The 17,788-nt window shown below is 40.3% G+C and overlaps 1 protein-coding gene across 2 annotated transcripts in view; it reads right to left on the bottom strand.

The window, feature by feature from the left end:
• The window catches only part of DDC (dopa decarboxylase), a 116,948-nt gene that overhangs the window by 48,162 nt on the left and 50,998 nt on the right, over nt 1-17,788 (bottom strand). For both annotated transcript variants that reach the window (XM_056804840.1, XM_007500403.3), the window contains exons 6-7: nt 15,194-15,337; nt 5,740-5,806 (exon numbers count right to left, since the gene is read on the bottom strand). In XM_056804840.1, the coding sequence (XP_056660818.1) occupies nt 5,740-5,806; nt 15,194-15,337 (211 nt within the window). The remainder of the gene's footprint in view (nt 1-5,739; nt 5,807-15,193; nt 15,338-17,788) is intronic.

Raw genomic sequence — 17,788 nt, 5'->3', positions numbered from 1 at the left:
TTTGACCTTTAAAATCTACTTAATCCATTATACCCGATTATCTGTACTCTGCATCTAGTGTTAACCCTGACCCTCACTCACAACTTCTATAAGCCCTGACTCCAGCTTTCTTATCTGGTTTTCATCAAGTGCCTATGTCTGACATTCACTGATCACATTTATCCCCACAAGGGGCCAATCAAATGGCTCTGACCTTTGAAAAAGTCTCAAGTACCAGCTTCCCTGTTTTCCCCCAGAACTGTCCTCTCTTCGTCCATGTTCTGGGTTCTATTCTCCCTGCCCTCTCCTAGCCTCTGCTTTTGCTATCTGCTGCCTCTTCAGGCTTGGCACTGACCTGTCCTCTTCCTGGCTGTTCTGAAAACGTGCCTCAAGTTAGATTTTAGTCATCCATTTTTCCCTCACTTGTGATCTTGTATCTGAATTGGAACTGCCAGGAAATTAACTGGTTTAAATAGACCTATTGAGAAGGTCTATGAAGAATAATAATAACATGGAATTTTTAAATGAAACTTATTCTCCAAAAGAGCAATTTTCAGAAAACTGTGTTCTTATCTGTCCTCTGTATGATTAGTGAATCATCACTTTTAATCAGAGCATCTTTTTGTCAAGTGTATAACTGAGGAAATACAGAGTTGGGTGGGGTATGGGGAGGGAAGAAGATCTGCATTTGAGAACTAGCGTTCTCATTTATTTCCTGTGAAACCTTGAACAAGTCACTTTGATGAAGGTCTCTACTTTGTACGTCTATGAAATACAGATGCTAATACTTGGCACCATCAACTTCAGTGGGGTAGATGGAGACTCAATGAGTCTATGTAGGTTAAGGCCCTTTGTTAGACCCAGGGCTACAGATATGTAAGTTGTTTTTAGCCTAGTGATTGTAGGATATCAGCTTTACACACTAAAAAAGATACAGTTTGAACCTGGACAGTTTGAACCCAACAATGAGTGCTTATTTAACATTTTAGCCAAAACAATACTCATTGAAAATTTTTTTGCAACAGATAAACAAGAGTCCTGAATTGTACTATGTCAAATAAGAGGAGGATTAATGATTTGGAGCCAGAAGGGATCTTAGAGGTCATTGAGTCCCATGTCCACATTTTACAGAGGAGGAAACTGGGTTCCAGTGAGAGTAGGGATTTGGAGCCAAAGGGAAGCGTTCTAGTCACATGTCCTTTTAAAGAAGAGGAAACTGAGGAAGAGAGAGATGAAGCATCCTCAGATCATGGGTGTAGATCTGGAAATGACTTTCTAAACCATGTAATCCTATCCTCTCATTTTTCAGGAAGAAACCAAGTCCAAAAAGGAATGAAGTTGCTTGTCAAAGGTTGCAACTGTGCGCAGGTAGTAAGTGAAAAAGCAGGGATTCAAACTCAGCTTCTCCAAAAACAACAAAAAATATTTTTTCTAGCCTGACCTGCTGCTTATCAGCTTATCTCCAAAATGGCCATCCCTTTGGGATGCCAAAAAATTTTTACAAATCAGTTTCTAGTCACATATAAGAAAGCATTTAAAAGTAATTAAATGCTAGATCAAAGCAATGACCTGTACTCAATCTGTCCCTAGTGGTCCTTTCAAGCTGGCAGATGTCTCATGAAGTAAGACTAGAACACTTTCGTAGAGGTCACAAGAGGGACCTAGTGGACTCAGCCCCACTGGAGCCCTTGCGTACTCTTTGAATATGATAGCTGCAGGGAGTTATATAAGCAGGCTGAGGGCCAGGACATTCAGTTCCTTTGGGAGACCAGCCCAGCATTTGACTGAAATGAAGAGCCTGGGTTGTTTACTGCACTTGATTAGAGCTCTGTGCTAATGAGGCCAAAGTCATGGCTTGGATCCCCATTTGGGTCAGTTAGCCTCACTCCATTCTGTGACCAGAGACCCTTCAGCCAGGCCAGCTGTTTTCACAAGTGAATGCTGCCAGTCACATGGCGGGGTGGAGTGAACATGAATGGAAATGGGTCAACTCAGACCCATCCTTGATTCTGGGGAAAAAGAATAACAAGAAGAACAATCCAAGATGTACAGAAATGGGAAGAGGAGGCTGATAATGCCATCTTGGGATAGGAAGGTCCATAAGTGGTAGCAGCTGGTGATTCCCCCAATTCCTTATCATAAAATAGTGAGGCGAGAGCCATAGATTGGAACCCTGGATCTGAGAGAAACCCAGTATCCTCATTAGGCGTCTCAGGAAGGAGTGTATGGTTGAGAGCATTGAGAAAACCCATTTGGGTGGTCTAGTCTTAGCCAACTGTCACTTATTTACCATTCTGCCCTAACAGACTGGCCCAAGATCCGTAGTCTAGGAAAAGTTTCATGCCCTATGCCTCTTCTAGCAGTAGCTCCTAGAAGTTGGTGCCAAATTGGGCTACATCCACACAGAGAAACATAGTTTCTTGGCCTTTACTTGAGGTCATTCTTGGCTAGGACTAGAGGAATGTTCTCCATCTATAAAGCTATTTCCATGGTGTCTGGGGTTTCGGACTGCTCAGGCCCAAAATGAAATTTTAGTACAGGGCCACCTGATTCTCCAGTTGGATGTACTAAAGGAAAGGAAAAATATTTTGTTCACAGACTGAAAAAAATCTAAGAGATTCAGGAGTAATTGAGGGAGAAGGTCAGTCTCAATGAGCAAGAAAGCTAAATAACATATCGTCTTTAATTTAAATTGCCTTAATTTAAAGAGATGATTATTTTTTAAATATTTAAATATATTTTAAAAAGATTATTGTTTTTAAATATATGCTATAAACTCCAACCAGGCTAGCAAAGTACTGCCAAGTATAGATCCTAAAATGGAAGCCTTTAGTTAGGAATAAACTACTCCATAATTAATGTAGGAAATTGATTATTCTAGACATGGGAGAAAGCAAGAATATATTGATATACTGTATATACTCTAAGAAAAAATTCTGTTTATAATTTTAGTTAAAAAGATATATTGTTTCTGAATCTTAACTTTCAAGGCCAGGAGCTCAGTAGTATAGTATAAACTGTATAGTACCTACAGATTAGAAAGTTATTGAAAACAGTTGCTGAACTGAGTAAAAGTATGCATTCTCCATTGACCCTAGGGTCTGCTTGAAAGGTTAGTCAATAAGAAAGGAAAGATGCAGGAGCGAGCCAGGGCAACATGAAAGAGAAGACAAGTCTAAGAGAAAGGTGCACTGGGAGGAACATGAGTGGCCCAGACTCATGTAAAGGGATGATGGAGGCTTATCCTCACAGTCTTATACCACAGGATCTAACACCTGTTTTAAGCAATAGGGGGAAAGGAAAGTCTCAGGAGTCAACCAGTAGCATTGGTATTAGAAAAAGAGAAGACAAAAGAATAGATAATAAAAATAAACTCTCAGAGCTTGAAGCCCAAGAAAGAGATAATTTGTTAGGTAGCTAAATGCTAGGTGGCACAGTGGGCCTGGAGTCAGGAAGACCTGAGTTCTGCCACTTACTAGCTGTGTTACCCTAGTCAAGTCACTTAACTCCCTTTTGCCTCAGTTTTCTCATCTGACAAATGAGCTAGAGAAGGAAATGGCAAACTGCTCCAATGTCTTTGCCAAGAAAATCCCAAATGAGGTCATGGCGAGTCAGGCACAAATGAAACAACCAAAAACTAAAAGCCAAATGCTCTAGGAGAATTTTCCCAGTTTTATGGTCCTCAGGTCTAGGGTGAGATAACTTGTACCATGATAAACCAGAAGCATAAGTGGAGAAATATCCCTACAGCAAATCTTGGGAACCTCTGCCCAGACCTGAGGGATAGGGAACCCCTTTCTAGCAGGTAAGGCAACTCACAACCTGCAATTGAAATTCCTCGTAAGAACTAGAGCTGAGTGAAGAACAAGACCTGGGAGGAAGGGAGGAAGGCAGAAAGGCAGGAAAAGGGAGGCAGCTGAAAGAGCTCAGAACAATGATCTTAATTATAATGGGAATTATACCACTTCAATGACATTTTACACACACACACACACACACACACACACACACACACAAAACCCTTGTGTGTTTACTAAAACTCTAGTTTTTAAGCAACGAAAACCATCTGTTTGCAGGAAGTAAAAAATCTATAATTGCTGGGGGCAACAGGAACCTGAGATCTTATCCTTAGTGGAAGGAGGAAACCTAGGAAAATAAGGGGAAGAGGTAGCAGCAACTGTCTAATCGAAGATACCACTGATCTAGCTCCCAAGATTGGTCTAAACAAGAAAAGGGTCCCTAAGACACACAAAGGTGTTAGTTGTGCTCCCTCTACTAGCCTGAGGCACTAAAGAATATCAATGTATGAAAATGTCACTTCCTTTTAAAGCCCTTAAAAATATTTTTCTCAAGAAGGCAGGAGTCGCAATCATGATATTTGACAAAGCCAAAGTAAAAATAAATCTAGTCAAAACAAATAGAGAAGGTACTTGCATCCTGATAAAAGGCAGTCTATCCAATGAGGAAATATTAGTACTCAACATGTATGCACCAAATGGCATAGCATCCAAATTTCTAAAGGAGACACTAGTGGAGCTGAAGGATGCAATAGATAGAAAAACTATACTAGTGGGAGACCTGAACCTTCCTCTATCAGAACTAGATAAATCAAACCAAAAAATAAAGAGGTAAGAGAAGTGAATGAAATCTTAGAAAAATTAGAGTTAGTAGATATGTGGAGAAAAATAAATAGGGACAAAAAGGAATATACCTTCTTTTCAGTAGCACATGGTATATTCACAAAGATTGACCATATACTAGGGCATTAAAACATTGCAAACAAGTGCAAAAGAGAAGAAATAATAAATGCAACCTTCTTAGATCACAATGCAATGAAAATAATAATTAGTAAGGGTACATGGAGAGGCAAATAAAAAATTAATTGGAAATTAAATAATATGATTCTCCAAAATTTGATAGTTAAAGAACAAATCATAGAAACAATGAATAATTTCATTGAAGAAAATGACAACGATGAGACATCCTTTCAAAATCTATGGGATGCAGCCAAAGCAGTACTCAGGGGGAAATTTATATCCTTGAGTTCATATATTAACAAATTAGGGAGGGCAGAGGTCAATAAATTGGGCATGCAAATTAAAAAACTAGAAAGTGAACAAATTAAAAATCCTCAGATGAAAACTAAATTAGAGATCCTAAAAATCAAAGGAGAAATTAATAAAATTGAAAGCCATGGAACTATTGATTTAATAAATAAGACTAGAAGCTGATACTTTAAAAAATCAAAAATATTTTTCTCTTCAATAGAGTATTTTCTAGTAACCCTGCTACTTTGTTAAAGCATCAAATGCTTTCTTCAAAAATAGTACAAATGCTAGCCCAGCCAATTATCTCCATTTCTGAAAGCCTTGCCATCTGAACTATTCATAGTTCCTGAACTATTTACAATGCAAATACAAGATAGGTACCTAAAGACAGCAGTAGAAAAAAGGACAATGGAGGTTACACTATTTCTAATAGAAGGGAAGCTTTCTAAGGGTAGGAATATTGTCTTTGTTTGTTTGTTTGTTTTTCCATGTACTTATCTCCAGTGCCTAGTACTAAGGATTTCAGTATTGTGTGCAGTATCCAATGTCTACTGAATTTGAATTTTAAATTCTAGAGCAATTGTGAATTTAGTCTTAAAGCTCTTTAAGCCCTTGGAAGGAGGTCAAAACTTGAAGCCAAAAATAGTAATGCTATTCTACCCAGCAAACAATTATTTCCAAAAGCACAAAGAAGAATTAGATGAATACTTACAAATAGGACCCAGTTCTAATAGATTGTCAAATGAACAGCAAGGAGTAGTTCCAAGTGTAGCAACCACCTGAGAAATAAAAACAAAAGGCATAAAAATTAGAAATTACTTTCCCCCCTCCCTTGAGGAAGTTTGACTAAAGAGCATTATTGTTTCTAATTAAATTCAGCTCAAAAAGTTTGCCTGATACTTAGAAAAAGAAAACAAGATCAGGCTCTGGAGTAAAGGACCATAAATGGGGGTGGGAGGTGTAGAAAGGAGGAAGAAAAGATTCCAGATAAGCATAGAAGCAGAAGGAGGAAGCCATATTAACAGCTAGTAGATAAGACCTGGAAGATAATTGGAATTACTTCTTGGATGCAATTTAATTGCCTAGAAACTTCATTAACTCTTTTTAGCCCACAAATAGATTATATTTACTAAATAGAAGAACTAAAAGGTTAAAGGCATTTCCCAAAACTATCACTTAGCCCTCAAGTGACTTCTCCAGCTACCAAGCCTGCCCCTTGGAGATGAATCACTAGCAGACCACTGGCAATGCTATTGTGAATATTTTACTGAATCATTCTGAGCCCCCTGAAGGTCCCAGAAGCATAGCATACCACCTCTTAGGTTACTCCTCTAACTCCCACTCCAACTAGATGGTGGGACTTGAGAGGATAAATGTCATTCTTGAGTTCTAGTGGTATCCTCTTGCAGTCTTTCCAGGGAAGAAGAGTAATCAGCCTCCCATCTGACCATCTAGCTGAACTGTGTGCCTCCCATTTGTCTCTAACACTCTACACTTGTCTCCAGCCAGATATCCAGCCTCCTTTGGGAAGGAGAGTGGTGTTTTCCCCTCATCAATGAACATTCTTACTTATCCTACACATCAAAAATAATACTGAAAATGCCATTCTCTATTCCCCATGACCTAATTCCTGATTCCTATCCCTCTCAGCCCTCCTACCCCAAACTTCCAACCAAAATCCACCCACCAATTCCACTGTACCCTCAAGAATGCCTGTTCCACCAAATGTAATTTACCTTACTCTTAAATCATTTCCCCTACCACTCATGCCATCTCTTATCTACTATTGAGACCTCCCTAATGAAAAAGCCTCCCAGATAACCCTATGCAGTCTTCATTCATTCCCTTTGGCATTGAGGAAGGAAGAGAAGTGACTAGGAGGCACCAAGATTTTGGTTGGATGGTAAATATAAACAGCATGAACTTCAAAAGAGGAGAGTTTACTGAATGATACAGGGAAGGAAAGAACTTTGAATGGGCAATGGTTGAGGCAAGGGGGTTTGTAATATTCCTTGATCCCTAAATTCTCTCCCAAATCATCTCCTTTGCACTAGTTACTCTCTCTCCTTTTCCCCATCTTGTGCCCTTAGTGAAGCTCCTCTAATTGTCCTCCTTTCTAGAATCCCTGGAGTCTTTATAATTTCACTGATTTCACCATACCAAGCTTCAGCCTCAGTCACTCTTACTCTCACTTATCACCTTCTCTCCTACACAATGTGCTGTGGATCAAAGATGGAGAAAATCATGCAATCATTCTGAATCCATTTCAAATTTGTTTCATAACCACAACAGGATTTTCACTGCTGCTAGGCAGTGTATTGTAAGATAATTTTAGTGTTTTGACTTGAAATCTAAATAATTGGTTACCAGGGAAAATTCCCAAATAATAAAATACCCAAGTCAGCTGGGAATTATGGTGATTTTAATTAATATAGAGAGAAGGAATTAAGAGAAAGAGAGAGAGAGAGAGACAGAGACAGAGACAGAGACAGAGAGAGAGAGACAGAGAGAGAGAGACAGAGAGAGAGAGACAGAGAGAGAGAGACAGAGAGAGAGAGAGACAGAGAGAGAGAGACAGAGACAGAGACAGAGAGAGACAGAGAGAGACAGAGAGAGAGAGAGAGAATTAATTTAAACTGCTCTGGCTCAGGCTGAGCCAGGCAGTAGTTAAAGGCCTTGGCCAAAGTGGCCTCCCTGAGCCTAAGGGAAAGGGAGTAACTCTTATCACTCACCAGGAGACCATCTCCAAGCTGGGTTCCAGTCCTTCACTTAACTCAATCTCCTGAACTGAGTTTAGAACTCTGAACACTCTAAACTGAATTGCCTGAACTGATTTTTTAGCCTCCTTTTAAAGACATTTTCTCTTATGTCACCTCCCCTAAATTTTCACATCTACCAATCACAGTAAACACTTTCTCCAGGTCTGCCTATTCTTCAGTTCTCACCTCCTCTGGTTAGATTATATCTTCTGAGTACTTCACACTTCATTGTTAAGCTTATCTTTTGTGATTTACTTGACCTTTCTGTGATTAATTTAACCTTTATAGGTACTTAACACCCTTTTGTATTAGATCTAAAAATAGACTTAACTTAAAGTTCTAGCTTCACTATAAGGTATGAGTTAAGTACCTTCATTGTTCAATCAGGAGTTTACAACTTTATCTTCCCCTAAAGTATGTCTAACTAGGGTGGAGTAATTTTAAAATGCACAGCATTCCTACTGAACCTTCTTATCTACTACTCACTGTTCCACTTTCCAAAGAGCCTCTTCCAAATCTTTTCTTTCTCCCTCAAATTTATCATGCCTCTCTCTCATCTTACCTTCCCGCTAAAAACTTTGACTCATTATTTTACAGAAAAGATTGAAGTCATTCATCCTGAACTCCATCTATCCCCTCTTCCTCATCACATACTACTCATATATCTTCTGCCACTACCTCCTCTTTCACCTCTATCTCACATGATGAAGTAGTCTTATTCCTTACCAAGGCTAAACCATCTACATTCTCAAGCAATCCCATTCTATCCCATCTCCTCCCATCTCCTCTCTCATCTCTTTTCCATCACTTGTTATAAAACACTCTCTGTCTACTGGTTCATTCTCTACTGCCTACCAACAAGCCAATGTTTTCCTCATCCTGGGAGGAAAAAAAACTACAAACAACAAAAACTCAGGTGACATTTACATACTTGATAAGATTTTTGTCTAATATTTCTTTTGACACTTGTGGCAAAACCTCCTTTAAAAGGACATCTAAAATAAGTGCCTTGACTGTCTTGCCTCTCCTTCTATTCTTAAACCCTTACAATTTGGCTTCTGACCTTACCATTCCACTGAAATTGTTCTCTCCAAAGTTGCTAATGATCGATCACTTGCCAAACCCAATGGTCTTTTCTCCATCCTCATTCTCCTAGCTCTCTGCAGTCTCTGACAGTGTGGATCATTCTCTCCTCCTGATTACTCTTTCTCAATAGGTTTTCAGGACACCACTCTCTCCTGGTTCTCACCCTACGTATCTGTTCCTTCTCCATTCCTTTTGCTCCATCCAGATCATGTTCTCTAACACATTGTTTCTGGAACTGGCAAGGAAGGAGCCAGCCTTTATTATGGCAGTCTGTTCCTGTTACTATAGCTAAGCGAGGCAAGCATCTACCCTAAAAGCACCAATCCTAGCAAGAAAGAATTCCTAACATGGGGTCCATGAACTTGACTCTTTTGTTCTTTTCATTATATTTGAAGAACTATATTCTAATATAATTGGCTTCCTTCATAATCTCATGTGTTTAAAACATAATTCTGAGAAGAGGTCCCCAAGTTTCCTTAGACTGCCAGAGGGATCCATGTTATCAAAATATATTACAAACCCTTGTTCTCTGGTTCTTAATTGAGAGGGTTAACACCCTACAATGTCTCTCAAAAGGATTAACCTGAGCAAGACCCAGTTTAAAACTTCCACATTGCCCCACAGCACCCCCTGATGGTCAATGTCAACAACCCCAATTCCATTTTGTGCAACCTGAGAGGTAGAGGGACAGCACATTAACTAGGATCCAAAGGCCCCCTAAGATGTTGCCTATGTGACAACACGGCTTTACTTTGTTTCAACACATTTTAAAATATCCTTTCTATGAGAGTCTGAGCCACAAAGCCACTTGTCCTCATTCCCAGAAACCACTTTAAAGCAACAACACCTGCTCTCCTGGGGCTCTGATTACCCTGTCTCAGCACCACACAATGAATTTAACCTAATTTACAACCAGTATTACAGAAGCATAATCACATTTGGACAGGGGTGGGGAGGCCAGAGAAGCTACATATCAGAAATGGATCTGACAGCTAAAAACAGCCCAAAGGCTTTCTTCTGAGAGAATGGATTTCAAGCCAACTTCTCCCCCAGGCTTCTTCCTGGCTTTGCCTTACTGCCCCTCTGGTCAACTCTCTATCTCCAGCCCCTCCCCCCCCCCCCCACCTTTCTCCTTAAGCATTAAAACACTTAAATTCTGTCACCTCTTTTACTGTTGAAAAACCAGACAGGTAACAAAAGGCAAATGAGATCAAGACCTGCGGAATGGAGACCCCAGAGCCAGAGCTGACACTTCCTGTCAACTCCTGGGCTTAAAAGTGGAACTCAGTTTTAGGGAGCTTTGGTGACTCAGCAAGCCTTGGTAGAGAAGCCTAGAAAATTATCCTCTTATGAAATCCAGGCCTGTCACCTCATTGTGACTTCTGTTCCCTTGATGCCACCTTATACTGGTAAAAACTTTCCAATCTGTTCTCCAGTGAAGAGATATTTTTTAAAAAATGGCTTCTTTGGGGGGCAGCTGGGTAGCTCAGTGGATTGAGATCCAGACCTAGAGACGGGAGGTCCTAGGTTCAAATCTGGCCTCAGACACTTCCCAGCTGTGTGACCCTGGGCAAGTCACTTGACCCCCATTGCCTAGCCCTTGCTACTTTTCTGCCTTGGAACCAATGCACAGTATTGATTCCAAGACAGAAGGTAAGGGTTTAAAAAAATGGCTTCTTTGGCTTCATCCAAGATAATATAAGGTCTGTCTTTATTCATCAATGATTAGAATAGGCATTACTTTTAAACAACTGATCAACAGTTTACTATGTGCCTAGGAATGTGCTAGACACTAGGAATACAAAAAAGAAGAAAAGAAAATAGTCACTTCCCTCAAAAAACTTGTATTCTTTGGGGAATGGAGTTATTTATGAGAGTTTCTCTGTGAAGGATGCTAACATCTGAAGTGCATCAGTAGAATTGTGGGTCCTGTCAGTCCCCGTATCCAAGACCTGGTGGACGCTTTCATCTTAGAGACAAGAAATGGGAATCACTAGATCTAAAGCTTCACTTCATCTGACGTGTCTAATGTATGCAAACAGAAGACCTTAACCCAAATTAGATCAAACTGAACAGATGCTTCATTTCAAAGCTACAAAAACAAAAAGGAAGGATGAAAATAAAATGATGATCCTCTTTGAAATCCTGCCATTGAATCTATAGCTTGAGGTTTGATTTTTGTCTTTGTATGGCAAGAATTAGAAGGATATTATTAAAATTTATAAATGATAATGTCTAGTTCTGTGGATGCAGGACTAGCTGTATAGTTAGGAAGTTTGAGTTCAAGCTGTGCCTCGGACCCATACTATGTGACCATGGGCATATCACTTAAATACTAGGTGGCCCCTGGCAACTTTCTAAGGTTATAAGATGCAGAAAAGTTGCTTATCTGCACTAGTGGAAGGAATTTCCACACTGAGAAATTCACCACAGCAGTGAAATTGCACATGTAGACCAATTAAAAAAAACCCATGATCCTATAGTTTATACAGACCATATTGGGTAGTGTTAAAAGGAGTTTCTTAATCTCACTCTGTCTCATTCAGAGAAGAATTTCCAAGTAAAAGTTATTAGGATTTTAGGTATAGTTATAAGATATTAGAGAAATAATCTCACTTTCCTCCTTCCCCTTCCTATCTCCTATCTGAATGTCTCCTCAGAATAAATGTTTGTGTTTTACCAAATTGCTCTCCATACTTGTATCAAACTCCTACCCCCAAATTTCACCCTTCACAGTAGCAAAGAATCAACTCTATTTTCAAAAAGATCCACATGAAATTAAGAGTGAGACAAGCAGAATCAAGGGAACATTATATACAGCAAGAGAAATATACTTTGAAGAACGGCTTGTGTATGTCTATGTCCAGAGAAAGAACTGATAGAAATAAGAAAGAAATGGTTTTATATGTACATATATCTTTTTCTCAAATGATGCCTTCTCCAAGGGAAGGGAGGGAAGAGAGGGAGGAACTTAACTGAGAGTCTTAATATTTTGAATGTTACAAACAAATAAATTAATTAAAAAAAAACAGTAAGAAAAGCTACACAGCCATTGTCTTGACATCTCCCTGCTTCCAGGACCTTTGTGTCATATCTTCCATCATCTCTCCTCTTCTCCATCTAAAACACTGCATCTAGATTAGTTTTCCTGAATGTGTCTTAGATCATGTTACTTCCTTATAACCTTCAATGGTTCACTATTGCTTATAGAATCCAAATTTTATGCACTATCATTCAGGGTCCTCCTCAATAGGGCATCAAATTATCTTTCCGATCTATTCTCCCACTGTTCCCAAATATCAGCCTTCTGCTATAGCCCAACTAATTTACTCTTTGACTTTTGAACATGCCCTGCTTATTCCCACTTGTAAATTTGTACATATATGAATTCCTGGAATAATCATTCTTTACCCTGTTTATCTAGATCCTACTCAGGAACATTTCTTCAAGTACTCTGTCTCCATTAATTTCTCTGAACACTCAACCTCTTCAGTGTACTCTCTCTGGCTCACTCTCCTCTGTCTCTCCCCCCCCCCTCTCTCTCTGTTTCTGTCTCACTCTCCTCTGTCTTTTCTCTTTCTTTCTCTCTCACTCTCTCTCCTCTCTATCTCTCTCTGCCTCACTCTCTCTGTCTCACTCTCCTCTCTCTCTTTCTCTCACTTTCTCTCTCTCCTCTCTGTCTCACTTTCTCTGTCTCACTCTCCTCTCTCTCTTTCTCTCTCTCTCTCCTTTCTGTCTCTCTCTCACTCTCCTCTTTCTCCCCCTCTTACTTTCTCTCTCTTTCTCACTCTCCTCTTTCTCCCCCTCTCACTTTCTCTCTCTCTCACTCTCTCTCACTCTCCTCTTTCTCCCCCCTCACTTTCTCTCTCTCTCTCTCACTCTCTCTCCTCTCTGTCTCTCTCTGTCTCTCTCTCACTCTCCTCTTTCTCCCCTCTCACTTTCTCTCCTCTCTGTCTCTCTCTGTCTCTCTCTCACTCTCCTCTTTCTCCCCCTCTCACTTTCTCTCTCACTCTCTCTCACTCTCCTCTTTCTTCCCCCTCACTTTCTCTCTCTCTCTCTCTCTCACTCTCCTCTTTCTTCCCCCTCACTTTCTCTCTCTCTCTCTCTCTCTCTCTCTCTCTCTCTCTCTCTCTCTCTCTCTCTCACTCTCCTCTCTCTCTTTCTCTCACTTTCTCTCTCTCCTCTCTGTCTCACTTTCTCTGTCTCACTCTCCTCTCTCTCTTTCTCTCTCTCTCTCCTTTCTGTCTCTCTCTCACTCTCCTCTTTCTCCCCCTCTTACTTTCTCTCTCTTTCTCACTCTCCTCTTTCTCCCCCTCTCACTTTCTCTCTCTCTCACTCTCTCTCACTCTCCTCTTTCTCCCCCCTCACTTTCTCTCTCTCTCTCTCTCACTCTCTCTCCTCTCTGTCTCTCTCTGTCTCTCTCTCACTCTCCTCTTTCTCCCCTCTCACTTTCTCTCCTCTCTGTCTCTCTCTGTCTCTCTCTCACTCTCCTCTTTCTCCCCCTCTCACTTTCTCTCTCTCTCTCTCACTCTCCTCTTTCTTCCCCCTCACTTTCTCTCTCTCTCTCTCTCTCTCTCACTCTCCTCTTTCTCCCCCTCTCACTTTCTCTCTCACTCTCTCTCACTCTCCTCTTTCTTCCCCCTCACTTTCTCTCTCTCTCTCTCTCTCTCTCACTCTCCTCTTTCTTCCCCCTCACTTTCTCTCTCTCTCTCTCTCTCTCTCTCTCTCTCTCTCTCTCTCTCTCTCTCTCTCACTCTCCTCTCTCTCTCTCTCTCACTTTCTCTCTCTCCTCTCTGTCTCACTTTCTCTGTCTCACTCTCCTCTCTCTCTTTCTCTCTCTCTCTCCTTTCTGTCTCTCTCTCACTCTCCTCTTTCTCCCCCTCTTACTTTCTCTCTCTTTCTCACTCTCCTCTTTCTCCCCCTCTCACTTTCTCTCTCTCTCACTCTCTCTCACTCTCCTCTTTCTCCCCCCTCACTTTCTCTCTCTCTCTCTCACTCTCTCTCCTCTCTGTCTCTCTCTGTCTCTCTCTCACTCTCCTCTTTCTCCCCTCTCACTTTCTCTCCTCTCTGTCTCTCTGTCTCTCTCTCACTCTCCTCTTTCTCCCCCTCTCACTTTCTCTCTCTCTCTTACTCTCTTTCTCTCACTCTCCTCTTTCTCCCCTCTCACTTTCTCTCTCTCTCTCACTCTCTCTCCTCTCTGTCTCTCTCTGTCTCTCTCCCTCTGTCTGTCTCTCTTTCTCTCTCTCTGCCTGCCTCTCTGTTTTCCTGCTTCCTCCTCTAACACTGCTTGTCCTCATTCATAACAACAGTATTGATGGATAGTGGTTGGTCTTTGGAGTTGGGAAGACCTGGGTTTAAATGCAGTTTCTGACACATACTAGCTGTGTAACCATAGACAAATCACTTAGCTCTCTTACAACTGTAATATTACATAGGAATGACTGATGTGCCTTGATTGAACGAACTTTCACCCTAGGAGTTCCCTACACAGATGAAATTATAGTCCAGACGGAGAAATTAGAATAACTGATTTTACATAAGTGATACCTTAACGTTCACAAAGCTCTGCTTTGATGTTTTGCCTTTGTTCTCTGCTACAAATTAAGCCATTCACAAAACAAAAGGACACAGGAGCTGAGTTTGAATCTTACCTTCAATTCTTACTGTGTGACCTTGATCAAATTACTAAACTTCCTGGACTTTAGTTTTCTCATCTATAAACTGAAAAGGTTGAACTAGACATGCCTCTGAGGCCCCTTCCAGCTCTATGCTCACAAGGATCTTTTCATTTCTTGGCATCTGTGTCTCACTGTAGCCTCTTCTTGAGCTGACAGCCCACTAAACCCCCCAAATGTGTTTTCATAGGATCTGCTCCCTAGTCATACCTCAAATTAATTTCAAGTGCCATAATTTACAATTCACTAATATAAGAATCCTATGATCAGTGCAGACCCTCTCTCTACCAATAGAGATCACAATCCCGAGCAACTTGTCTTTTAGTCATGCAAAAAACCCCAAAACAACAAAACCCATCACTTGCGCCAGCCAGCCTCTGAACTTCTATGAACTTAAGTCAGCTTGCACTCAAACAGCAGATATTGAGCCCATGACTAAAACCCTTCCATCTAGTAGGTCCTCCAGAACTCATAACACACTGGTATATTCTTTGTTTTTGATTGTTCTTCAAACCATCACAAGGCATCTCCAAACGAGTGCTTTATCAGGAGGAACCCAATGACTCATAATAAATAAGTCACAAAGGCCACAAGGTTCAAGGCCATAACTGATGAATTCAAAGTGCATAACATCAATATAACTTACAAAGAACGGGATAAGGCCAGCGGCTTTGTCTTCGTCCAGGATCTTCTGTAGGGCTGAACCTCGCAGAGAAAATTTGTCATCTGAAGGTATCATTTTTAACTTCACACCACCAATTAATCCAGCCCTTTCCACTGATGAGTGGGACTAGAATAAAAACATTAAAACTTGATTTAGAATAACTCAAATCTCTTTTCAAATATGATGAGACTACATCTAACAACAGAATATGTCCATCTCTAGATGCATGATTCTACCAAGTTCCCAACTGCAAAGCATGCTATTTGTTTTGAATATTAAAAGGACTATTCCTTCCTATACTCTTGGGAACATCTCTATTTTCAATGATGTTTCATTTGTGCTGAGTTTTCCCCTATTATACATTGCTTTTAATTACTTATATATTCAAGTATTTATTCACTTATTTATTTTAAACCCTTACCTTCCACCTTGGAATCAATAATAAGTATTGGTTGCAAGGCAGAAGAGTGGCAAGAGCTGACCAAATAGGGTTTAAAGAAAAGAAAGAAAGAAAATGCCTTTGAGAATCTGAAGATTAAAATTAAAAGATGAAAATCTTTGAAATATCTTCCAAAATGATAATTTTGCTAGGATTGAGATCTGTAGGACATGTATACCTAGAAGAAACCCTGGAGGTCTTCTATTCCAAATACCTCATTCTATACCTGAAGAAATTGAGAACTCACTCAGGAAAGGGGGGTATTATCCCAGGGTGGCACCGCTTGAAGTGATTGGAACCCAGATCTTGTGATATTTCCATTGTATTATGCTTTTCCTCCTCAGAAAGTGGATTTGATTTTTTAAAGTAGTTGAAAGTCACTCAGATTCATGTTCATTGAATAAAGATCATAAATGCAGGTGAAAATGTTCTTGATAATATTCTGGGGTAAAAAACAAAAAGTGACTGTAATCTTATAAGACCCCTTTACTAAGGCTAAACCAGTTTTAGACCCAATATGCTGCCTTCATAGATTCCTGTTCTTGGAGGCAGAAAGCCTTGGGTTCAAATCTAACTCCAATACTTATTAGTTGTAGAACCCTAAACAAGTCAACCTCCACATGCAAAAGATTTCGCCCTAAGACTTATCACATGGACAGTGTAATTTGTTTATGAAAAGAGGTCTATGCTAGAAATTCTTCATCCTTGCAAAATCAAAATCATGCTTAGCCCATTCTCCTATAAGAGTCTTAATGGCAGTTTCAAAAGAGGGGTGCCTGAGTGGAAGAAATACTGATGCTAGATTCAGAGGATCTGAGTTCAAACTTTGCCTCTGACACTTAGCATCAATGATGTTGAAGAAGTCATTTATCCTCCATGGACCTCAGTTTCCTGATCTATAGAATGAAGGGGTTGGACTTCAAATGTCCTTAATTTTTTATGTGCCATTTACCCCTTTAGCAATCTGACAAAGTCAAGATCCTCAGAATAATGTTTTCAAATGTATAAAATAAAAAAATATATATAAAGAGAAAGAATTAAGAAAAATAGTGATAATATGTTGAAATAGTTATCAAAATGTTTTTTAAAAGTGATCATATGCAATGTATGTGTATGGGGTGCTCAGGGAGAGGTAATATCTCTGGTATGGAGGGCTTGTCGTGCCCTCCTAGGGCAGCTCTCCAGCCTCAGACCCTCACCTGACACCCAGCCCTCACTTGTGGCTCCCAGTAGCTGCTAGCACGTGGCAGAGGCCATACCCCGGGCAACGGCTTCGACAGGCCGGCTAAACCTTGTGAGGGTAGCCATTGGGTTGACGTCAACCCCTGGTGAACTAGGGCTTGGCTCACCCAGCATGTGAAGACTGCTTCGGCGGAACAGGCGGAAGAAACCAACAAGAAGGTTCAACGGCTGAGATGGCGACGCAGTAAAGCACTGTAGAGTGCTTAGGGCATGTTGGACCACAAAAGACAACACGGCCATCCAATGCAGCTGAGGAAGTCTCCAGGTATAACGACTTTTCGTGCCATTGGACCCAGGCTTCCAACACCGAGAGAGTGGGACTGTCTCTGTGCATCAACTTTTCCACTTAAATCTTCAAGCACAGGTGTCTTTGTGTACAAAAACGCACAAAGACAATCGTCTTCCTCGGTTCGAGAGACAACCAACCATATGCAATAGATGAATAAATTTCCCCTTAAAGTTGATAGATTTCCAGCTCTAGATCAAGAATTCTTGGATGCTTTGAGCATGAACAGAATTATTGGAATTGTTTCCCAAAGCATCTGACTTTGGACTGACAGTGCTTATTCATAAGAAAGTGTATCCAATTAGAATGAGTCCAGGACTCAAAATCAGAAGTCCTGGGTTCAAGCTTAGCCACTTAATACCTAAGCAAGTCATTCAATTTCTCTAAACCTCAGTTTCCTCATTTTAAAAATAGAAACTCTAATATTTGCATTATTTACTTGTAGTATAGAGGGAGAGGAGACTATAATACAGGTAGGTAGTACAGTTTGAGAAAGGAGGCTCACACCAGAGGGATTAACATAGTACTTTATTTTTTTTTCCAATTTAAACATTATTTTATTTGGTCATTTTCAAACAATATTCCTTGGAAACAAAGATCCTTTTCTTTT

Source organism: Monodelphis domestica, chromosome 7, assembly GCF_027887165.1.
Source record: "Monodelphis domestica isolate mMonDom1 chromosome 7, mMonDom1.pri, whole genome shotgun sequence".
Lineage (NCBI taxonomy): Eukaryota > Metazoa > Chordata > Mammalia > Didelphimorphia > Didelphidae > Monodelphis > Monodelphis domestica.
Note: the sequence above shows the minus strand (reverse complement) of the source record. Positions and strands in the feature narration are given on the sequence as shown.